A 25,358-nucleotide genomic window follows, 5' to 3' on the forward strand; every position below is an offset into this window, starting at 1 on the left:
AGAGATATAAGGAATCACATTCTTTAAGTCTGGGATCATTAACATAGTGTTCTAAGTGGAGGGAGAGAGTCTGGCAGAGTTCCTTACAGTTCTAGAATATTTTGAATTTCTTTCACTTTCCTAATAATGAATAAAGCAGCAGCAGAACTACAAAACGGAGTATTCCAGATACAAAGATTCTCAGCCAGAGAGGAGAAGTGAAGCAAAGAGGGAGGCATACGCTAACTTGAAGTGGGTACAAAGCAATATGGGTTTGTGTAACTCAGACAGGGATAGAATTTTTCACCTCTGGACTTCTTTAAAAGACCACCGGTGGACCCCAATGCTAGAACAGTAATAACTGATACTTAACAAGCTGTAAGCAGATGTAACTCATTCATCCTCACCCTCAATTTGAAATGAAGAAACTAAGGCACAGAGAGGTTAAGCAATTTGCTCAAGGTCACACAGCTAGGCAGGGCTGGGCTGGCTGCATCTGGGAAGTCTGTCAAAGTAGATTCCTCCTCTCCAACCCACAGTCACCGAATCGAAAATCTCTAGGAGAGGAGGGCGAGGCCCAAAAGTCTATAACTTCAACCCGCTCCTCAGATGAGTATGACGCAAAACTAGATCCACTGAGTCCAGGACCCTTAAAACACTCAATTCCAGAAATGCATTTTATGACTACTTAGTGTGGGACATGAAAGGGGCAAGTCTGGCAATAATGTACTCATTTTCAAACAGCCCAGATCCTTTCACAAAGAGCTGGAACAAAGGAGAGCAGTGGGGAGGAGGCAGGTCAGGCCGCGCTTAACGTAGGAGTAAAGTGAAATCAGATTGAACTGTGCCCAAGTAATTAAAGTAATGTAAAGTCAGGAACAGGTCTTCTGACTCACAGGACAGTGTGGAATCAGTGCCCAGTGCTATTTGGCAATACGACTCTTTATTTATATAGGCCATCTTCCTCAGGGGAGAGAGGCCCATGTGCACAAATCCTTATCTCCCTCCTTTCTTTGTGTATTTTTTCAGTAGTTTCTGAACAAAAGAAAATTGTGGATTTTAATGACTACTAGACAGACACACTGTTAACTGTAATTCTTTGAACTCTACTAAGAAATGGAGATAGCAAAGTAAAGAAACAGCTGGAAAAATCATGAATTTGCTCTAAAAATATTCTAAAAATAAAGGTATTTTTCCTGTTAAGAACTATAGACCTTTCTTTATAATGATGAGTTTCAAAGAGTCAGATATTAATAGCAACATCTTTTTATATCACTCTTTATTCCTTCTTCAAAGGAAGTAATTTCCAAAGGAACTGGCCGGCCCCACACGAAGAGCACTTACCCTGTGATTATGGTTTTCTGTTTTCTAATCCCTCTGCTGTACACTTTTAAAATAATTCTATTTGATGAACTCATCTTGTACTTTTCTCACTACATTTCTTTTGCAAGTAGAATAACTTAGGGTAGTGTGGTGAAGACCAGGCACACAAATTAAAATTAGTTATTTCTTTTGCTATAAAATTCTTTAATTTTAGCTGTTCTACTGATGAGTGACATAAGAATATAAGAAATCTAATTATCTTCACTGCTGACTTCTTAAAAATATCAACTTTTGTGTCTGGGACAATATTGTTTTAAAAAACAAGAAACAACAAAATTCCAAAAACAAACAAACAACTGAGTAATTTATTTTAGCCAGTTATTTTAAACTTACCACAAATACCAACTTTCCAACATTTGTCCAGGGGAAGTCATAAAGTAATTGTTTCTCTTCATCTAAATTCTGTGGGAAGAATTATAATGCATACAGAGTTACTGATGAAACGGACAGACACTAAAATGGCTCTAATTTATCTCCCAGAAAACTAAAATACATTAATTAAAATCCAAAAGAGGCCCTCAGCTCTCTTTGGAGATGTGCAGACAGTAATTAAAAGATTAGTGATATGATTCAGTAGTTTCCGGTTCCCGAGTGACTGCATCATTAACTGCCCTTTCCAGGCAATCTTTCCTCTTTTGGCCTATCCCTAAAATTTAAATAAAAAGTCCGAAAGACTTGGGCATTCAGGAGATGAGACAAGGTACTCAGACTTTCATCCTTGGATATTTTGCCCACATCAAAGAAAAGATATCCTGATACTCTCCTAGCTCTCCCAGAAAGAGGCTTTTTCTCCCCCTTGTCAATGGCTGTAGCACCATCCCACCTACTTACGCAAGGGACAAGCTTTATCAGAAAAGTGTAACGGAAATTAAAACATCTGCTCAGGCACTGTATGCATATGTCATCTTTAGAATTATAAATGCTCCAGAGGACAAAAATATACAAGAGTATATTTAACGTCAATGACACACACAGAAAAAGTGGTGAACGTGGGCCAATCTTTGGCTTTTTGTTTTCTGTTCTGGAAGACTTGTTACTACATGGTTTAGACTGGATCCCTTGGTCTATCCCACATCGTCCGCACCTGTGCACACATACAGGAAGCAATGACCAATCCGTGGCCACAAAAGGACCGGTGAACCTATCACAGGACCACAGAGGGACACTGTCCCTGGGAGACAGAGCAGTGCCTACTGGACACTTAGTTCTCTCATTTACTCACCTGGAAAATCTGTATTCCCCGCATGGTCAGCCCGAGGGTCAGAGAAGCTTCAATTTCCCTTTTATCCTGGAGGAATAACATTTTATGAAGATGTCTATGTTAGAACCTTGAATATAAAGTCATAATTAAATTCTGAGATGCACCAGATTTTATATGTTAAAAACTGGGTAAATCTCCCAGCTCAGAAGCTAAGATTTCAGGCAAGCCTAAATATTTAAGGGTCTCTCATGAGGACAAATAATAAAGCTGAAAAAGTTTTATATCGGTTGGTTTTTTTTAAAAAGTACTTATTTTTTAAATGCTCAATTATTACTTACCAAAATGGTATACATTCTACCAGCTAACCCATAAACTATAAACAATAAAGTATAACTACATAAGGGAAAAAATTCTCCAATTAAGAATGTACTCAGGTAGAAAGAGATCAGCCAAAGAACTTATATGCATTTATGCATAACCCATGGACACAGACAATAGTGTGGTGAAGGCCTGGGGTGGGGGGTGGGCTAGAACGGGTCAACGGGAAAAAAGGGGGACATGTGATACTTGCAACAATAAACACTTAAAAAAAAAAGAATACTTAGAACTTTGGCCACATCTTTTTAGGTGCTCATCTGTAAAAGTGTTTATAAAATATAAAGTATAAAATAAAAGAGACATAATATTATTAAGTAACTAAACTATTCTCACTATAAGATTTCTCAGTACAAACAATAAATATGTACAGATCTTTATTATAGTGCCATTTCCCCCAGGAACATGGTTAAGAAGTATTTTTTGAAAATGCATCCTCACCAGGCACAGAAAAGAGAAGACATAGCCTATTTTTACTCTTTGGGTTGTTTTTTTCCAACCAACATATTTTTACATCACGAAAGGCATATATAGTAAGAGAAACCAATCTATCACTATGAGTTTAGGCCAATTTCCCTTTCAAGGCCGTTCTGATTGTTTCCTGAAGACTGTGCTCATAAAAACGCGGGCTGTGCATGTATGAGGTGTGCAGTACTGGAAAGGGAGCACAGAATTTGTTTTTTTTCTTTTTCAGGACGTTTCCTATCCTCCATCTACCTTATTTCCATTTGTAACCAGGCCTTAAATGAAGCAGTTTTAGTGGCTGCCACTTGACTTCTCCAAAGAATAAAAATTCTGCCCATGAGGCAATAATATTATTTCCCACTTCATTCAGTTACATTAACTATGATTAATTATCTCATTTTAAGCAGACTAGAGTCATTTTCCATGCCATGTAGAAGTACTGCACTTTAAGTAAGTTTGAAAGATTTTTACACAAGATAAATTGAGGATATCCACTTCACTAAATGATTCTTAATAGGATTTTAAAAATTGATTTTTAGAAAAAGAGAGAGCGAAAGAGAGAGAGCGAGGGGGTGTGTGGTGGGGGGGAGGGGAGAGAAACATCTATTTGTTCCACTTATTTATGCATTCATTGGTTGATTCTTTTATGTGCCCTAATCAGGGATCAAACCTATAACCTTAGGGGATGCTGCTCTAAGTAAATGAGCTACCTGGCCAGGGCCAATAGAATTTTTTTAAATACTAAATTTCCTTATCAAATAAGAATCACTAATGTACTAGACACTTCACCTGGTTATTTCAGATTCATTATCTCATAGAATTTTCCCCAACGTTGGAAATGTATGGAATCATTCCCACTTAATAGATGGCCCAGGATTACTTATATTTACTTAGGATCCAGTAATTATCAGTGGTAATATAGGGTTTTTAAGTGACTAGAGGCCGGGTGCATGAACTTGTGCAGGGGTGGGGTCCGGCCAGCCCATCCAATAGGGCCAGGCCGGCTGGGGGGAGGGGACATGGGAGGTTGGCAGGCCGGCCCCACCCCAGATTGGGGGGAGGGGGAGGGGCAATCGGGGACGGGGCCTGGGGGAGGAGCTGCGGGCAGTTGGTCAAACTCCTGGTCAAGGGAACAATTTGCATATTAGCCTTTTATTAGATAGGATTTCTGATTCCAAAGCCGCAGTCTTTTCAATACATTGTTAATACTTCTCATACATTTTAAAATTATAAGCTGATTGTCAAAAATGTCATTTATTTGCATTTTCTCCTATAAATTGTCACAAATAAAATTTAAGGAAAAAAAACAAACAGCTAAGTCCTTTAGGAATTTAGCCAAAAAGATATTATGGAACTCAATTATGCCTTTCAAAGATGACAGGGCATTAACAGTGCACCTCTTAAACATGGAAGAGAGAAGAAACACCATCCTTTGGTCCCTTTCTAAGTTTTCTGAACCAGGCAATATGCTCACCAGCAGTATATCCAATGGTCTAGGGGTGCGAGACCATTGGGTAGGGAGTGATACCAAAGGCTATGGAGTGATACCAAGCATAGTAACAGTGATAAAGGTAACAACTGCTTGAAGCACCTTTTATCCATTGTCCTTTACCTATTCAATGAACCTCAGAGGTAGGTCATGACCATCCCCATCTAACGATGGGAAACTGAAGCAGAGAGGTTAAGTAGTAACTGGTCTAAGGTCACATGGTAAGAGGTGAAGCTAGGAGTCAATCCCACAAGTTAGGCTCAATAGACCACACTCTGAACCACTTCATCCTATTCGGTTGGAGAATATACCTCTGGATACATAAGTGGGGATTCAGGAGTGAAATATGGCCACGAATGGGGAGGAGGAGGAGGGGGAGAGAAGACAGGATCCCATAAATGTAGTGTGAGGGATTCCCCGCAGAGCTTGGCCCCAATTGTTATTTGGGTGTGTGGCCTCTGACCTCTGAAACAATGAGGCTAGGGATACACAGGACACAGAAGGGAGTGACACACATCAGAGAGTTCGGTGGAGAAAGGACACAGGCTCTGATTAGGCCTGGGTTGGATCCTGGCCTTGCCACTTACTGGTTTTGAGGCCTTTAGTCTGTTTCCTCATCTGTAAAATGAAGATTACAGTTCCTATCTTACAGAATGGTGAGGATTTTTTTAAAGGATGAATATAAAGGGTGCCCCATAAACACAGGACTCAATAAGCACTCGCTGTCGTTGTGATGCTCTAGTTACTAATGGATCCGATGCTGTGTGACGTCACTTTGGGGAATATTAAGAACTAATGATCGAAGAAGTTGCCAATGTCACTCCCCGAGACAGAAATGCATACTTGGAGAAAAGAAAAACAACTATGGTATTTTTGTTCATGGAAAAGCCAGATTCACAATATGCAGCCCCGTGTTATCACAGCGTTAGAACCAGGAGAGCCTGCATCCTGCTCCCGGGCCGAGAAAAAGCATCACCCGCTCCGAGATGACCTGCGGTGACAGACAGCAGGTCACGTGAAACTCTCTTAAAAGCCCTTTAAAAAGTGAACTGAGAGGTTAAATCAACGCCCCTTGTGATGGAGAAGGAGTTTTTTCTCGGAAGCTGCAGGCGCGCGGCCGTCTGTACCTTATACAATCTGTAGTAGTGGACGGCGACGTCGTCCAGCCGGACGGCCTCTTTGATGTATTTAAGGTGAGCCTCGGAAGCGGTCAGTGCAAACTGATCTTTGTGCATGTTTGGAATGTGCTTCAGGATGTAGTCCTTCCCTCTCTTGGCAACAACCTGTTGGAATACAACGGGCAAGCAATGCAACAGTTGTCGGGGGGTGTACACACCCTCACCCGTAAGTGACAGAAGGACAAGGACCTAAACAAACCATATAAACGGGCTAACATCCACTAGAACATTCCCACGTTCACTCTGTTTTCACCATCGGTTTTAGTACGAGGCTGAATCAGCTAATACTCAAAGTGACAAAGTCAACTTTAGCTGCAGTATTGAATATCTAAGAAGAAAAATCACAAGCAATGGGAAAAGTATGTTCTCTTGGCTTTAAATTCACCAGGAACCAAAAAAAAAAAAAAAATCAAACCAAAGACAAAACCATGCAAACTTGCACAATTTTGTACACATCATTCCTTATACTTGCAAAATTACTGGTACCATGAAATACATCTCCTGTCAGCACATCTTCAGGTTCTGGATCCTACTTAACTCTTCCAAAATCATAGCCACAGCGTGGGAGACTCTAAATGTTAATCCAAAAAAAGGCAGGGGACTGCGAGAAATTCTCTGAAACGTGTGTTTTTTGCATAAGAAGCTGATATGAACAGTCTATTGGATACTTATGAGAAAACAATTTATTTCATACATTCATTGTAATCGACTGTGGCTTATATTTTCATCAGACAGTAGCCTGAGCTTTGAGATGTCAAAAGTACTCAGTATCCAGCAGCTGCAGGCTCAGAGAAAGGTGTCGATTAAAGGTCCTACCTGATTTCATAAGGACTATCAGATGTGGAATCACACAAAGGAAACTAGAGTGATGTTTAAAATCATCAGAATAAAAAAATTAGAGAATTTTTAGTTTTAAAATGTTTTATAGATACTGACATTTTTTGTTTCTTTCTATTGAATTAAGCATGATAAATTACTGGCCAATTTTCAAGTTTTACTGAGAACTAAAATTACAGATTTTTCTCTCTAGATGCCTTTTACATGAAGGTCATCTATATCAGTATTTGTTAACTGTGTTCAGGTCAGAGAACACATAGAAAATAGTACTTGCAAGGGTACTGAAGCAGTGACTTTGGTGGCCCCAAGGGTTGAGGACACTGGTACCCGGGCACTCCAGACGCCACGGCACATGGATGGGAAGCTCCGATGTAAATGACCAAGGCTCAGTGAGCACCTGATGACAACTAGGGAATGTAAAAGCAGGCTAATTTGGGCCCAACAGACATTGCTATGTAAAAGCTTGACACCTTTTGTGGTTTCTCCTCCAACAACTGAAGCACTGTCAATCAACTGTCAGTCGGTCAACAAAAACTTATATTGAGCACCTTAATGTGAAGTGCCGAGGAAACAGAAAAGGGTAAATTTATGTCTGTCCTTTAGGACATACCAAGAAACACTAAGGTTACTGGGGTTGGGCCCAAAAGATAAAGAGTTATTTGAAAATAAGATGTAAAACAGGGTCTTGTTGAGCACAGAGGAGGGGCCCTGGCACCTGGTCCATCTACCCAGAGGAAGCGACCCCTGAGCGGAGTGTTGGAAGGAGTTGGGTGAAGCGGGGAGAGGGGCTGCACAGGCTAAAATAATTGGAGGGAGAAAGGCCAGAGTGAGAGCCACCACAGGTGTGGAGACACGGGGATTACTGGACGATGCTACCGCATAAAATTCAAGGTGAGGACAGTCAGAAAGGAATCTGGAAAGGGTGTGGGGAGGGGCCACGTCCTGCAAAGCTCCTCAGGCATGCTTGGGAGCGGGCTGCACACATCCTGCAAAGCTCCTCAGGCATGCTTGGCAGCGGGCTGCACGCTGCAGGTGACAGGGGAGCCCTGGGGGCTTCCATCCGAAGCCAAAGCAAACCTCCACAGCAGGGCTGTTGAGTGCTCACAAGAGCTGGAAGCTGGGAGGCGGAGGAACAATGGTGGGGAGGGGACGCAATAGACAGACATGTAGGAAGTGAACAAAAATACAAGAGAATTTTAGTTCTTACGCCGGGTGATGGGTTATCGGCTGTTTAGGGAAGAGGACGTTCTGGTTGACTGGGTGGGACGGGGAGAAGGATAGGTGGTCAGGGAGGGAGTGCTGTGTGACTCCCAAGTTTCTGGGTGACGGGGTGGACAGCAGTGCCGCCAGCTGAGATTAGGAACACGGAGGCAGGAATAACCGAACTGAGGTGGTGGGAAGAAGATGAGTTTGACTCAGCACATTCTGAATTTGAGATGCCTCCGGTGAACAGCTATCTCACGGACTCACGGGAGAGGTGGTTGTTAAAAGCATTCAGTTGGATGAAATCTCCCGTGATCGGGAGGGGTGACATGTCAAGGGCAGCGGAGAAATTCAGGGAGTGAAAGTGTTCACTGGATTTGGCCACTTAAAGGTCACTGGTGACCTGAGGGACAGCCCATGAGTGGGGCGGTGGGGAGAGCAGGCAGATGGAGGTGGGTGGAGGAGTACACGTGGGAAGCAAAGAAGCTAGAAAATCAAATAGACATCGCTTTTTCAAGAAGCGTTACTGAGAAGGGAAGGCAGGAGAGGCAGCATTTCTTTCCCTTCCTTCCTTCCAAGGATGGGGGTGCAAACCAAGCCTGTCGTGTATGTTCTGACTGAAGAGCAGAGGGTAAAGGTAAGAGAAAGAAGTTACAGCAGAGACCTGGAGGAAGGATGGGGGCAGAACAGACGGGCCGGGGTAGAGAAAGTACAGTTGAATAGTTCATGCTGGAATAACCTAAATTTCCTCGCTGAAGTAAGGAGATGGTGGTCAGAGCAAGGAGTTTACTTACACACAGGGTCAAGGGGCCTCTGACTTACATGATGGCTCGACTTAGGATTTCTTGACTATGATGTGAAAGCAATATGCTTTCAGCAGAGACTGAACTTCGAATTTGGAATGATATCCCCCCCCAGCTAGTGATCTGCAGTTCAGTCTTCTCTCGTGATGCTGGACAGTGGTGGTGAGCCACAGGGTCACAGGGGCAAACAATGGACACTCTGTATCCACTGTGTCACCAGCATTTTTTCTTTTTTCTTTAGTTCAAGGCTTCAAGCACGCTCCAGGCTGTGTTCAGGCTTCTAGCTGTGCTCACTAACGCTGGGGACCCAAGCAACCATTCTGTTTTCCACTTTCAGTATAGTAGTCAAAAAATCATGATATATTCGACACTTTATCAAAAAACAGGCTTTGTGTTGGATGATTCCACCTCACTGCAGGCCAGTGTAAGTGTTCTGAGCACATTTTAAGGTGGGCCAGGCTGCGCTAGGGTATTCGGTAAGTTAGGTATATTGAATGCATCTTGACTTAACAATATTTTCACCTTACAATGGGGTTGACTGGGAAGGAGAAAAGCTTTCTCAAATTAAGAGTAAATAAGATCAAGGCCATGGAAACACCAAAAGCAGGCTGGCAAACTCCACGTTCCAGCATGTTTAGAATGGAGAGCAGTCTTCTTCCGCGTTAACTATAAGCCAGCCGAGTCTATGAAGACAGCACGGGTATCACGCTCTTAAGTGTTAGACTTATATTTTGCGCATCATGAAGGGTTTCACCGGCCACAAAACATCTGGGCTCCCATTTCTTGAAGCAGCGCGTGTAGCTGCCCAATGACGTAGAAGCATGCTCTCTAGAGAACACACTTTAGAATTTGAAAACAGTGCCTACCCAAGATGGGAAGTAAGCCTCCGGCTCGAAGTATTTTCCTTGGTGCTTATCCCTTTTGAAGTTCCCAAGGTCAGCCTGCAGGGCAAAGGCTGCCAGCAGGAAATAGGCCTCCTCGCGGAGCACACACTGAGAATGAAGCACTTGTTTTTTCAGGTGCCAGTAATAATAGAATCTTGCTGCTCTGTCACTAGGAAAATACAAGAAAACACATTTTGATGGTACAATCCAATGGCATGTAAACAGAACCCAAATCCTGCTATCCATCTGCTGACAAGGGCTCTTCTGTTTCGGCTCCCTGCTCTCCCCCTCTCCTTCCCCACTCACTGAAAAAAGGGGAGGTTGTAGGAACACCTGATCGCTGCCTCACTGAATTCGGAGTCAGACTACCCTGGCTGCAAAAATCACATTCCCTAAGACCTGTGACATTCGATTCATTCAGAGACTGGAAAAACGGTCGGGATCCTTCCACTCTAATACGGTAAGTATTTCATTAAACAAGTATGACAATAGAAGCCTAGGTATTGGTTGCAGTGAAATAATTTTGTTACAATAATGCTGTGCACATAATATAAATAAGGACAAATCTGAGGGGACAACCCAACCCTGGCTTTAATCTTTTGCTATTCTTTTTTGTTTTTCAGCTTGAGCACATTACAAATACTCTAAGGCCCTTTTAAAGATGTTTGTTTATGAGACTGTCTAGAAAAAAAAATTTCACTACAAAAGGTGTGATTTCTTTTTCCTCTTTCAGAATGAATGAACTGAAAAATGCTTCCCTTAAATCTTTTTTTAAAAATTATTATTAAGTGGGTGTTACTTTATGGGTGTGTTTTAATAGGCACATGTTATGACAACCATGATACTCCTCAAAAATGGAAATACTAGCAGTGCACTCATTGCAATCCACTGAGGTCAGAAATAAATATAGTCCCCATTAAACATGTTGAGCAAGAAGTGCTGACTGGGAAAAACATGGTCTAGCTCCAGAAGATGTCACAGGCACATAGGACGCCTCAGTGATTAAAGTAGAAATGCAAGAGAACACGTAGGTGTATAGTTAATGTGCTTATTTGCCTCTTTATTATTGTAGGTTGAATGCTTTTAGCTGAGATTCATAGTTCATTAGCTGATGATAATGAAAACATATGGGCTTATTTTTACCAAGATCATGTTTAAGTATCAAGAGTTTAAAAATAAAGCATTTGACAGAAACAAACAAAAGAGAATAAAAATAAAGCATTTATGTAATTTTTTCCCCCCTTGGCACAGAGTACTTTTCAGAGCACTTCTTTTTATAATGCTGATCACACAGTGTTTGGACTAGTTCATCCCAGGGGGAAAGGGCAGAAGTATTGGGATAAATTAAACATTCACTAGCCCCAGGCGGTTAATGCCATACTTAGTAAAGTGCATTCCATACATAGTAGGTAAATTGAGTAAAATCTTTATATAAATCGAGAATAACTAAAAACTTTCTCAGTCTTTAAAAAAATTCTTTATGGACTAATATATTTTACTTTGTAATGTGCCTATGGCGATGATATAAATATTAAGAGCGAATTTCACATGTAACTCACTAGGCAAATGTATCTGTTGTCTGTTACATGGGGTTTCTCAAAGTTTAATAGGAAATAAGTAAAACTCAGAGTTCCCATTTCTAGTATTTTCTATCAGCCAACAAGATCACCTCTGAAAGTTTCCAGCCCTGACTCCTCCTAAGCAAAGGGTAAACTTGCTTTTAAAACAGTGAACTCGGAGTTTGTATCATGGGCATAGTATTGTTCATGCAGCTACGTCCAGACAAAGAATCAATTACCTGCCCTTGCCAAACCGCATCTAAGATTCTCACAGGAGGACTCCACTGGGCATAATCTTAGCTTTAAAGGTAATGCCAAGAACACAAGCAAGACCCCCACAGTGAAAAGAAAACCAGGCTGTAAACACCCATGTGTTTTTATAGGAGAGCGTTCTTGCTGCTGCCCCACTCCGCGCCCCCCTCAACAAAAAGGAATATAATCCTTTCATCAATTTCTCTACTCTTCACAAAAGTGCGAGTTCCTTCTTGAATGAAGTATCTTTTTGGTGACTTATTTGTTATTGAAAATGTGGAATGCAGCCCTAGCCGGTTTGGCTCAGTGGATAGAGCGTTGGCCTGCAGACCGATGGGTCCCAGGTTTGATTTCAGTCAAGGGCACATGCTTGGGTTGTGGGCTCGGTCCAATGTGCAGGAGGCAGCCAATCAATGATTCCCTCTTATCATTGATGCTTCTATCTCTCTCTTCTCCCTTCCTCTCTGAAATAAATAAAACTATATTAAAAAAAAGAAAAGAAAATGTGGAGTACAGAGAATGTGAGTCAGCTGTATTGCTAACATTTTCATCAATAGCCTAACATAGTCATTCACTTACTTAACAAGTATTTATTGAGTGTATACTGTACTTTTATTGTAGGACCTGAGGATACATGCACTTGCAAAAAGATTAAAAAAAAAAAATCCCTTGCCCTAGCCAATTTGGCTCAATGGATAGAGTGACGGGCAGGCCTGAGGACTGAAGGGTTGCAGGTTCGATTCTGGTCAAGGACATGTACCTCAGTTGCAGGCTCAATCCCCAGCCCCGATTGGGACGCATGTGGGAGGCAACCAACTGATGTGTCTCTTTCACATTAATGTTCTCTCTCTCTGTCTCTCCCCCTTCCTTCCATTCTCTCTAAAAATCAATGGAAAAATATCCTCAGGTGAGGATTAACAAAAAATAAATAAATAAAATAAAAATAAAACCTATGAGACAGGCTGGCTGGTGTGGCTCAGTGATTGAGCATCAACATATGAACCAGGCGGTCACGGTTCAATTCCAGGTCAGGGCACACGCCCGGGTTGCGGGCTCGATCCCCAGTAGGGGGTGTGCAGGAAGCAGCCGATCAATGATTCTCATCATTGATATTTCTGTCTCTCTCCCCCTCTCCCTTCATCTCAGAAATCAAATATATATATTTTCCTGCTCTTACAGAATTTATAGTCTAGCAGTGGAGACAGACAAACACGAGTACTTGATTTGGTCATAGTACTTTCGCTGGTTTGTTTGTGTGGGAAGATGAGTGCCATGGGAAAGACAGGTTGACTCTCTCCCTGTCCTCATACCTGATCAGTTTGCCGTTTTCCACATAGTACTGTACTCGGAAGTGGATAATCATAGGAGGTCCAAACTGGTCAATACCCTAAAACAAAGTCACATAAAAAACAAGCTATTTTCAGTTGCTGCAACAGTGGATTTCAAAAGTAATCACTTACCACTATTTATAAGCTACTTTCTAAACACTGAAAGGTTTTATCTACTCCTGGTGAGTGTGGCCTTGCAGCGGGCAGACAGTTGTCCCATATGGATACCAGATTCATGCACAACCAGGAAGTCATAAAGCATCATTACTGTATCTGATACTCATTCACTGTAATGCCAATGACAACAGAAGGGGAGATAAAAATAAATGCCAGTGGAAATTTCTAGCTGAGATCCAGCTCCTTTCTCAGCTCTGTCCCCTGTGGTGACCATTTGCTCCTCATTACAAATGTTCTCTTGTTCCTCTGACATTCCACATACCAAATTCTAATATGCCGTTTGTTTATTTAGACATTCGTGCTCCTTACTTTGTAGTTAGCTTTGAAGTGGCCTTCCAGTTTATTCCAAGAATTCTTAAATACAAATTGGAGGCTCTAGGATCAGACACTGGGGATTTATTCCTGACTTAGGAGGGTGATCCTGAAAACACGAGGTAAATCCCCGTGAGTGCTCCCCCGTGTAAATAAAGGCACCAGCACAATAAAGTAACAAAGTATCAAATGTAAGGATAGTCAAAGTAGATTCAGAAGTTGCTCATACTATTTAGAACAACAGTTTGGACAACTCACACAGCCACAAGAGAGAACATGTACTTTTCCATACTTTTCATTTCAACGCCTTATCCCATGATTATTGAAAAGGTATTATCCAGGATTACTTATTAAACAGATATTCCAAATCTAGTTGTATGCTATAAGCTATTCATACTTCATTAAGGTGACATTTTAGAACTTTGAAAATGCATTTCCCTTTTCCATTCTCGACTGTATAAAATGTTGTTGACAATATTTTTAATGTAGAATGGCTAAAATAAACCTTTTATTAAGAAATCAAAATAATTTTGCTCATAAATGTCATCTCACCCAAGAGAATTCGTATTGTCGTACCTTGCTGGCCTCTTTCTTCCATTCTTTTGGACAATACTTATAAAGCTTTTGTGACAGCTCCATATACACATGCTCATTATCTGCACATTAAAAAGAGGAGACAAGGTGAGAAAAATGTTTAATTTTTTTTAAAAGAAAAGAATAGACAAAGAAACAGGTTTTTCAAAGAAAGCCTCAAGATTTATGAATGTACTCTGAATTCACATACTACTAAGAAAATGCAACAAGATACTAAGACATAAGTCCTGTGGGCTAGACAATAATGATGGCCTTTTTGAATTATTTTGCTTTTTGTAATACCGCACACATACTATTAATATATTTTCCGACTTGTACTTAGTTTCGAGGGTCAATACGGCTTACAGTCTAACTTCCAACACTGGACGTTACTTGGTTTTACCAAAACATGCTTTTGTTTAGCTCTCAGAAGACTCTTCCCACACGGGCACAATAATGAAACAGTGCAGAAACACCATCCTCACTGCTGTGTAGGAAATCAGATAACGCTGATAATAACCACACATTTTCAAGTGGGGGGCCTGACCTGGGCTTCATGAGGAGCAATCCTCGAGTATTCTCCCCGTACAACACAGCGTGACAAAATGATGAACCATTACTCACGCTGCCTTTGGGACTGATCTTGTGGGAAGAGGAGAAGAATCTTATGCAAAACAAGAATGAATGCCAAAAGATTTCTTCTAGACGAACAGAAAATGAGACTGCTAAAAACCCATGTCAAAGCGATCTAAACATGTGAAAACAAGCTAATAAAAAATATAGAGGTTTTTCAGACTTCTCAAAGAGACTCTTTTAAGAGAGATTTATTTCACAAGAAAAGCCTTCAGCATTCCTATCTTGTACAAAAGTTTTAATCTTTTTCTTTTTTTTTTCCTTAAAAGCTTATTTCTTTTTCTCTAATCCTCACCAAGGGGGCGGGCTCGTGGGAAGCTCCACTTAAAAATGTCCTCCTTCTGAAAGGGAAGTGTATTTCTTGGACCACTCCAGGGATGACATACGTGACCACACTGTCACTCCTGGCTGAATGCTGGGGTTCGACTGGGAAAGTGCCAGAAGAGAACAGGGAGGGTGAAGCCACTCTTTGTCTATAACTGGCAATATTAAATAACCAATGTGAATGACAGGGAGAGGAAAAGGTCCCAGAGAAAGAAAGATGTTTCTTAACTTATCAGACTGATTAACACCATTGCTCATCTCGCCCACGTTACCGATTAAACACGAAATGGACAAGATCAGACAACCTTCCCGTTGAACCTGATTTGTTTGGCTTGAGTTCCCGTCTGAAGCAGCAGCCCAATGAGTAGAACCGAGACTGCTCACCATACAGCACATGCACAGTTTTCAAATGCCGCTGCCCCTGCCATCTGACAGTCTGACCAGAGCTTCATTCTTTAAGAATTCTCATGCACACACCAGTCCTGCAAAGCAGGTGGCACAGTAGTTTCCATTCGACATGTGAGAAAACTGAAACGGGGGAAGTCAAGCGACATGTCTAAAGCCACATAGTTAGCAAGTTGCAGAACCAGAATTAGAACCAGGTCATCAGATTCCTGTTCCAGCGTTCTTTCGCCATGTTACAATCTCTCTTTTAAAAAGAACACCTTAAAGTCCCTTCTTTTGAATCCGAAGGAAGGTGTAAACTGGTTTTATTAGACTGACTTGTTCAACAACAAAGATCAACAGTCTGCTTATGTAGTAAGAAGAATGAACCTCAGTACCGAGTAAACGTGAAGTTATTCAGGACCCACAGGGCGCCTTATTTCCTCCCAGACCCCGTCTTGAAAGAATGAATGAGGTATGTACTAACGCTGGGATGGAGCTGAGCATTTGTGTTTTTATTGCTTTAACTACCATGGGAAGAAAGTGAAGAGCAAATGGTTGATTCGTGGGTTCCTGACATGTTCCCTGCTCTGGCCTCACCTAAAAACACTGACAACAGCTCACATTTGGGAGAAGAGCCTTGCTTACCAGTTGATCATGACACACTTTCCAATCTGACAGATCTAAGCGTTTTATGGTACTAACCATTTTCTCAAGATATCATAGCCTTTACATTAAACCAATTCCTGTAGCAAAAAATAATTCATATCCAAGTGTAAATATAACAACATTTCACAAACAATTCTCCTTGAAAAACTGAACAAAAATATGAAAGGTTTTTGGTATTTAGAAGATTAATTTAAAGGAATTTTTTAAAAAAAATTATTTTAGAGAAAGAAAGGGAAAGACAGAAAGACCTCAGTGTAAGAGAGAAACATTGATTGGTTCTGACTGAAGCTCAAACCAATTGAGCCACACCAGCCAGGGCCCAGAGAAATTTTAATTACTATTTGAAAGAAGAAAGCTTATAAGGAATGGCCACAGGTAAACCCTGGGACCTTAACTCTAACTAGTTAAGATGGTAGGGTTGAGAAGCCCTTCCCTTGAAAATCTTCTCCATATAAAGTATACAGAGGAAACTGATCCCATATCTCAAAGCTATAGATTCTGACTGGAGAAAAGAGAAGGGGTAAGGAGGAACAAATAGGAAATAAGAGTAAATTAACAGGGCACTTTGTTATACAGTCAACAGCAAGTGAACCTGAATAGAGGAAAGTCAGTTTCATTGTGTCTACATTTCTTTTCATGCCAAAAATTCTAAAACAAATTAAATTACTAAAATAGCCAAGCTAATTTCCTATTAGCTCCAGCTGCTCCCTCTGTGCAGGGAAACAAAAATCAAGCTTGGTTCATTAAAACATAAAAGAGCAAACACATAAAATCCAGACTCCTAAAGAGGAAAACATTTTTAAGTTCAAACTACAATAAATACATGATCTAAGATTTGAAATCTTGAAAAAAATACACAAGACTTCAGTTTAAAAAAATGAATGCTAGACTAAAAACGATGATCAGTTTACAGGTATTTTTGGAATCACAATTTCATAACATATGCCCAACTTAAGTGACAGGTATAAAATGTCATTTCCTTTGGCATAGTTGGCTGAATCCATCAGAGATGCGGATAAGACTTACTCTGTATAACACTGAGTCCAAAGAGGTGACAGTCCTTTAGCCTGAGTAGGTCACACACCTGGACCAGCAACTGGTGACACAGAATTTTAACCTACAGGGGGGGAAAAATACAACTTGAGATAATAATTTAACCAAGTCCACATAGTGAGCCACAACTGGACAATTTAATGCATCCTAAACCAGTGATGGCGAACCTTTTGAGCTCGGCGTGTCAGCATTTTGAAAAACCCTAACTTAACTCTGGTGCCGTGTCACATATAGAAATTTTTTGATATTTGCAACCATAGTAAAACAAAGATTTATATTTTTGATATTTATTTTATATTTAAATGCCATTTAACAAAGAAAAATCAACCAAAAAAATGAGTTCACGTGTCACCTCTGACACGCGTGTCATAGGTTCGCCATCACTGTCCTAAACAGATTCCTGGAAAGGATAAGCTGACACTAGCAAAACAACTGTTGGGTTTATTGAAAGTGTCTACTTTGCCCTGTCCAGTCTGGCTCAGTGGATAGAGCACTGGCCTGAGGACTGAAGGGTCCCAGGTTTGATTCTGGTCAAGGGCACATGCCCAGGTTGCGGGCTCAATCCCCATTAGAGGGTGTACAGGAGGCAACCAATCAATGATTCCCTCTCATCACTGATGTTTCTGTCTCTCTCTCCCTCTCCCTTCCTCTCTGAAATCAATAAAAAAATATATACAGTAGGTTTTCAGGTTACGTCAGAGATCCATTCCTTCGGCGTGACATAATGCGATTTTCACCGTAAGTCAGAACCCACCTACATAAGCACCTACGTCACTCACATGGAGCACATACACAGCAGTAATGAAGTGAAACAGTAAAAAAAATTTAAAAGAAAGATAACAATTCCTGACCTTTACTTGTGGTAAATAAATAATAAAAAACATAAAGCACATATGTACATACGATGAAATGACAGAACTTTTTTTTAAATAAATAAATGGGAGATGGCGACATAACCATAAAACGACATACGTCGAGTCCTATGTAGCCCGAGGACTGTCTGTCTGTATGTATGTGTGTATGTATATATGTGTGTGTGTGTGTGTGTGTATATATATATATATATATATATATATATATATATGAGGTTCAGTGCATGAAAATTGTGCAAGAATAGGCCTTCCTTCCCCCAGCTGCTGGCACTAGCTTCCCTCTGGCACCCGAGACCTGGGCTTCCCTCTGGTCGCCGGCAGGCACCTGGGACCCAGGCTTCCCTCGCAGCCCAGGCTTCATCCAGAAGGTCTTCCGGAAGGACATCCAGCCTAATTAGCATACTATGCTTTTATTATTATAGATATATACAAAATCAACCACTTTAATCTGTGGCTGAGTTTCAATAATGATCACAATACAGATTTTTACACATGGTAATAAATTCCCAATGCAATCTGTAGAAAACTCATAAATCTTATGATACTTGGGCAAGGCCTTAGTCTAAACCCATTATGGTATGCGATAAATATTTCGGAAGGAACCCAAAACAGCCTACTCAGATTATCAAATTTGGCAAGTATAAGGAAAGTTTTCCTCGTGACGGCCTAAGCAAAATACTCATATATTGTACAATACATAAATGCCTAGCTCTTATGTATCTTAATTCATCATTTTATTATCTTATACTTTTAGGTACCTAAACCAGGTTCCCTTTCTGAATTCTAGTATAAATCAAACATCATAAAACCACATTAATTTGAAACCCTGGGAGTAAATTATTCTGAAAAGTCACATGTTGAATGATAAAACAGTCCTTAAAAGATATAGTTTTAAGGCTTCTCAAATATTTAATGAAGTGTTTTGGGAGATAGAAATTGTGCTGAGTATACCTTGTTGAATTCAGAATGACAAAAGATCATTAGAGTTGGAATTGACTTTAAGAGACCCAATTGGTCAACTGCTTCATTTTATAGAAATAAAAAAATAAGATCCAGAAAGCTTAAGGTCAAGTGACAAAGGCAGCAATTCACAACTTTGCTAATTTGTGTACTGTAATATGATTATTATATCTAATAAAGAGGGAATATGCTAATTGACCCTCACACCATCGCAAAGATGGCAGTGCCCACAGCCAATAAGGAGGGAATATGCTAATTGACTGCCACGTCCTCAAAGATGGTGGTGTCCACAGCCACAAGATGGCAGCGCCCAGTCCCCTCAGCCCCCCCAGCCGTCCAGATCTAGCCCAAGGCACAGGCAAGCCTTGGATGGCAGCCAGGGCCGGCCAAGGCTTGTGCTGCCGGCAGTGGCAGCAGCAGAGGTGTGATGGGGCGTCGCCTTCCCCTGAACGCTGGGTCGCCTCCCACCCCTCAGGGCTCCCGGACTGTGAGAGGGGGCAGGCCGGGCTGCCTCAGGGCTCCCGGACTGTGAGAGAATTTTCATGCACTGGGCCTCTAGTACATATATATTAAAGTATGTGCAACGTGACAGTTTATCATTTCAGCTCTATCTATTATGGGTGGCATTTCACTTCTTGTTTGTACTATAACTTGCAAATTCTGTCTTCAATGATAATATGACAATTATAGTTTTAATTACTATAAATTCTAAATTAGTTCATTCTGAATTAACGACTTTTTATCATTACCTTAATATGTAACTCAGATTCGGAGAATAAAAAGATGCTGAAATTCCTTGATAACTGACAGCCAAACAATTCAGAACAGTGAAAATGACAAACGGAGTGAGAAAAATAGGCTTGTTACTCTTTTCCACATCCATTACTAGCCGGCAACTCATCTACAGCACCTTATCCGCTGGAAAGCGCAAAAGGTCTTTATGTTAAGGCCAGAGACAAATTCAGGGGCTTAGGAAAGGTGTCCTATTTATACTCAGGACATACAGTAGGCTCTCTGTAAATATTTGATGAATGAAAGCCAGGAGTCTGATTTCCCTGTGCGCTCCTTTTGATCTGTCCCACGACTCTAGACTCCTCTCTGACCACCGAGTAGACAGACCATGTAGTAAATGGGAAAATGTGTGAATGCAGACCCACCAACACCACTGGGAGAACACATGTACCACTGGGAAACCATCATCCTCTTCATTCATTAAAAGGACTTTGGATTTTGGGTTCTATAGCACCATAATTCCACTTTACAAATACGCTTCAATAAGCAGACTGGTAGAGGGAAAAGTATCAGATGTTACATAAAACTGAACTATATACTACAAATTTGAGACTTAGAATGCAATACAGCCTAGGGCACCTTTAATTCTTAGTTTTGACACTGTAGCTAAAAATGTCATACACAGAGCTTTTAGGATAAAATGTGCTGAAAAGTTCACAGAAAAATTCTTAAATTCTTAAACCACAAACTGTCCATAAACATAACCTAGGTTGTATTGTGTAACTGCTGTTCAAATAATGCTGTACATTTCCTCCATACTTCCCATATAATTATTATTATTGTTGTTCTGCATGTTAAAATCAAGCACTTGGGAGCCTACTGATAAAGCTCTTTAACACTATCAGGTAAGCACAGTGTTCTTGTTTAAAAACTGCAATTAGCAGCGCTGTGCTCTGAAGTCTCACCTGCCCTGAGAACAAGCTTGGGCTTAGTATGAGTCTTCTACGGCAACACGTTAGCTGTTGTGAGATTGTTCATTATTTAATCTTCAGGAGCAATGGGAACTTTAAAAAGTGCTATAGAGTATGAGGTTTTAAGAATTAAGGCATTATCTAAAAATATACTCTACATGGAAGTTTTTGATAAAAACAGTATTTGATCCTAAATATCAATGGTTTCTTTTGAGCAGAAATGTTTAAAATATGTTCCAGAAAAGAAACCAAAAAAACTCTTCACTCTGGTCTTAGTGAAGAGGTACAAGCTCTTGGTCACAATTTACATCACTCAAAAATTTTGTGGCTCTTACATTTGGCATGATTTTATTTCCCAAATTTTCCAAGTTTCCACATTTAATATTTATCTGCTGATTAAAATAATTTAAAACAGCCCCTATCAATTTAACTCGTGGAGAATTCGGAATGATGAAGACACTAAACTTATCCCACCTGCAGAAGATAACATTCTATCAACTATGCTTCAGGGAGTAAACTGTCTTTGCTTAAAACATTATTTAAAAATGATAAAAAAAAATTAGACCATTAATGAAATAGATTTTGCTACAGTTAATTTGTGATACCACAACTCTACAAACATCAACTGCTATTTTCTGGCAACTTTGAATGGGGGTTGCTGGCAGTGAGGAGTTCCCACACTCCTTAGCCCAGGCCCTCCCTCCTTGATAGAGAGGAATCTGAACATGGCAAAGGGATCTACACACCCTGGAAGAAGAATAGGCCTAACAGAGTTCAGACTCTCCCTGTGAGTTTCATTAACAAGGCGCCCCAGCTGAAATGGGCAAACAGCTCAGAGTGCCTGGGCACTGTGCTTTATGCAGGTTCTATCTTTAAATCCTTGCAATGTCCCTGTGAGGAGAGTAAGATTATCTCCTTAAAGATGAGGAAACTGAAGCAAAAAATGAACTTGCCAAGGTGCAGAGCAAGTCGGGGACTATGGATTTTTACCTAGGTCCCTGTCACTCAAACCCTCCTCAGTTATGACAACATATGGCGCACAGTCCTGACGATCCTGTAGGAACTATTATACTAATTTTGCAGAAGAAGGGAATTAAAGAAGTGCAAAATTAATCTCTGAGTAAGAACTGAAAGTAATAATGCCAGCTATCATCTATGTATGAGAAATTATGCTATGTGTTAACCCTTAATTCTCACAATCACTCAGTACCACTGGTAACTATTCCCAATTTATAATAGGTGAAGATGTTGAAGCTGAGGGAGGTTTAATAAACTTTCCAAACATGGGATTTGAATTCAGGTCAGTGTGTGTTCAGTACATTCACAAAGTTCAGTACTTTTCACTACCATACTGCCCCTCAATTATTCTTCATAAAGGGAAGGCAGAAAGGGAGTTAATATAAATCAAATGCCTACTATGTGCTGAGTACTGGGCAAGTTGCTTTTGCAAGTGAGGAAGGTGAATGAGCTTAAGAAACTTGTCCAAAGGTCACAAAACTAGTAAAATGTAGAGTCAAAATATGAATAATCTTACATTTCTCAACAATGATGATAATTATATTACTAACAACTTACATTTACTCTGCCTTTACTATGTATTCTCAGGACAAGGCTATTAACACAATGTCAAAAACACAATTTGACACTATGTTAAGATCAATGGTGCCAGTAGTAAGATCTTTGATGATATTAGGGTATGAAGGTCTTTGACTGTCTGGCTTGACTTTAAAATATCTATAGCACCAGTTTAGGGGATCTTGTTAAATGCAGATTCCTGAGTCCTACCCTAGACTTACTACATCAGCATCTCCAAGGAGTGGAGTACAATGGTCTGAATATTTAAGGAGCTCACCAAATAATTCTGATGTACATTAAAATTTTAAAGCCACTGATGTACAACAATTAACAGATTGACTGTCTTCCAATCTGTTCTCTACAATTATCTTCCTCACCTGAGATTTTAGTACAAATTAATTTCCTAGAAAATTATAGTCAGCTTTTAGTATTTCTTATGAAGTCAGATTAATCTTCCTTCCACTTTACTGAGGTCAGTAAACTTTTGTTCCATATCCTGTATGTGTGTATATACATACACATGAACTCATGTGTACAGATTCCACCAGGTAAAATGATAGAAATGGAATTGAGAGAAGTATCTTAAGTGCTTACGCTATATGATTATGCATATTTTTAAAATTTAGTGGGTACATTTTTATATAACTGTGTAAAAGAACTGAAATAGCATACTCACATATATAAATAAATTACATTTTAATATATTTTGCCAGTGTCCACAGTGAAATAGAGATATGTAGCCAATTTTTATTAGTTTTTAAAAACCAAATGCTGCAAAAATAATAGTCTGTCATTTCACACATCAAAAACAGCACAGGTACCCTGAGTACCTCATCAATAGAAATTCTGCCCAACAGATGATAAAGTTAACTCAATAGGCAGGTTTGATTTTCAGACAACCCCTACAAGCAAAAACAAGGCTGCATTAGTAAATCAAGAAACTGTAGTGATTGTTAGGATAAAACCAAAACAGTTAATAAGCAAGAAACTTTCCCCATCTAAACTGCTTAACGAGGCTATTTAAATGCCATATATATTCAGTATGACATTTAGAAATATTCTTTTATACAGTAATTGAGTTAAAATATAGTAGCATATAGCAAAACAAAACAAAACAAAAAAAACTAATTCAAGGCAAGCGCTAAGGCAATTTCCCCCTTTAATTCCATCAGAATACAATCAATGAAAATTGATAATAAGGAGAGGAACTGAAAAATGCTAGGCATGCTATTGATTACCATAAAACTGTTTGGCAGTCTCTACCAAAGTTAAACGTATGTATACCTTGGGATCCACGATTCCACTCTTGGGTATAAGCCCAGAAATGTATGCATATATGCATACACATAAAATGTTCATAACATTTTTATTCATAATAGTCCAAAATTTAAAATAACCCAATACCCATCAACAATAGTTAAAGATATTGGCATATTCACACAACAGAATATTATACAACAATGAAAAAGAATTACTGTTACATGCAATAAAATAGATGAATTTCACAGGACAAATGTTGAGTGAAAGAAGCCCAATAGAAAAGAGAACATATCGCATAATGTCAGTGGCGTGGAGTTCCGAAACAAGCAAGATTACTCTACGGCGATAGAGGTGGGAATGGCTGTTACCCTTTGGGTGGAGATTTTTGACTAGGAAGAGTCACAAAAGGTCTTTCTGGGGTGCTGGCAATGGACTGTATCTCAAGTTGGATAATGGTTACAAGGATGTATACACTTGTAAAAATTCACTGAGCTGCATGCTTAAGATTCCTATACTTTGTTACATGTAACTTATAACTCAATTAAAAAAAATACTGTCATACTCCTCAATGTCCAGGTGAACTAAAGAGAATTAACTTTGACTCATGAAGCACAAGCAACAGTTCAATGTTCATAAGCACAACCTATTCAGGAAATTGGCTAGACTTAGGCTACTATTAAAACAATGATCAAAATACATTAAAAAGCTAGCAATTTATTACTATTTCATGTGTGTAGGTACAACTCAAAAGTATTTAAAAAGCAAATTCATATTATATATAAATATAAATTATATTTCAATCGAAAGTTTAAAAATAGCAGTGTTTGTTTTTCTATAACATAGTAGCCAAAATTCTCTCATTGCACCCTAGGTGAGAGGCTATTGAAGTCAGCGGCACTTCAGCCCTAATTCAGAGTTCATACCTGTGTGGACACTTTAGCACCCCAACCCGCCAGATTAATGATCTCTTTCTGTAATAACTTCACCCCTTAGTTAACCAAGTCAGAACGTGAATGTGGTCACGGGTGGGAACACAATTATTTAAACATTTCCAAGATGGGATCCACTCACATTGATGATGATGTTCAGAGACTTGTCATTGGGAAGGAAAATGCACACACTCCGGCGGTCTTGCATGACTCTGTTGTTACGGAAGTTCAGTTTGTTCATTGTGTGGGGGCCTCTCTAGCGGTCAGCGCTGGGCTCCGAGTCCCCGGCAACGCCGCTGCTTCCGAGAACGCCACAGCCAAACTCCGCTCCTCATCACACACTCTGTAGGAGAAGCACCATGATGTGGCACGATGGAGGTTTCACGGCTATAAAACAAAAAAGCCCAAATCAGGCGTGAATAAAGGCGGTGAGATTGGTGAGGAGAGACAGGGAGATGAGCAGCACAGGGACAGCGTGTCTCATAGCTAGGGCTGCCTAGAATAAATGAGAACTCCCTGAAATTCATTCTACATCTCGCCCACTAACGACTGCCTTAAAACTTTCATTCGCAATCAGGAATTAAACGTAAAGCCCTCACATCCCAGAGCTGCCTTTGAGGCGTTTTCAGCCTCACAGGACAGATAACAAAGGGCGTGGAAAAGAAGCAAAATGACAAAATAGCAACGACAACAACAAAGTTCTCAAACTCTTTTCTTCCGTTACAAACTCAAATAAATGTCTTGGCTCTGGCATGACATTCCTTCTTCAACCACTTTGGTCTGGCTTTCACCTCTTCCACGTCCCCCGCCTGGCTGGACGAAGAAGCCAGGGACCGCCAGGCCACCAGCAGTATCCGAGGAGGTGTAACGGATGTCTCTCTGACGTTTACCACGGCTGCTATGCCCTCCTTGCAACGTGTTTCTCCCTTTTATGGCACTGTTCTCTCCCAATTCTCTAACTTGACAATGCAAACAATTTTTCTATTTGTTATTTCACC

At 40.2% G+C, this 25,358-nt stretch overlaps 1 protein-coding gene across 17 annotated transcripts in view; it reads right to left on the reverse strand.

The window, feature by feature from the left end:
- FRMD6 (FERM domain containing 6) overlaps positions 1 to 25,358 on the reverse strand; it is a 74,156-nt gene that overhangs the window by 11,950 nt on the left and 36,848 nt on the right. For 4 of the 17 annotated variants that reach the window (XM_006100224.3, XM_014465617.2, XM_014465618.2 and 1 more), the window contains exons 2-9: positions 24,503 to 24,747; positions 17,035 to 17,125; positions 13,978 to 14,081; positions 12,919 to 12,995; positions 9,780 to 9,966; positions 6,020 to 6,175; positions 2,585 to 2,650; positions 1,696 to 1,764 (exon numbers count right to left, since the gene is read on the reverse strand). In XM_006100224.3, coding sequence (XP_006100286.1) covers positions 1,696 to 1,764; positions 2,585 to 2,650; positions 6,020 to 6,175; positions 9,780 to 9,966; positions 12,919 to 12,995; positions 13,978 to 14,081; positions 17,035 to 17,125; positions 24,503 to 24,601 — 849 coding nt within the window. In that variant the 5' untranslated portion in view covers positions 24,602 to 24,747. Of the gene's footprint in view, positions 1 to 1,695; positions 1,765 to 2,584; positions 2,651 to 6,019; positions 6,176 to 9,779; positions 9,967 to 12,918; positions 12,996 to 13,977; positions 14,082 to 15,339; positions 15,484 to 17,034; positions 17,132 to 24,502; positions 24,748 to 25,358 lie in introns of those variants that run through there. The other 13 variants (XM_006100225.3, XM_014465619.2, XM_023763850.1 and 10 more) reach the window with 12 other exon arrangements.

Source organism: Myotis lucifugus, unplaced genomic scaffold (assembly GCF_000147115.1).
Source record: "Myotis lucifugus unplaced genomic scaffold, Myoluc2.0 scaffold_304, whole genome shotgun sequence".
NCBI classification, from domain to species: domain Eukaryota; kingdom Metazoa; phylum Chordata; class Mammalia; order Chiroptera; family Vespertilionidae; genus Myotis; species Myotis lucifugus.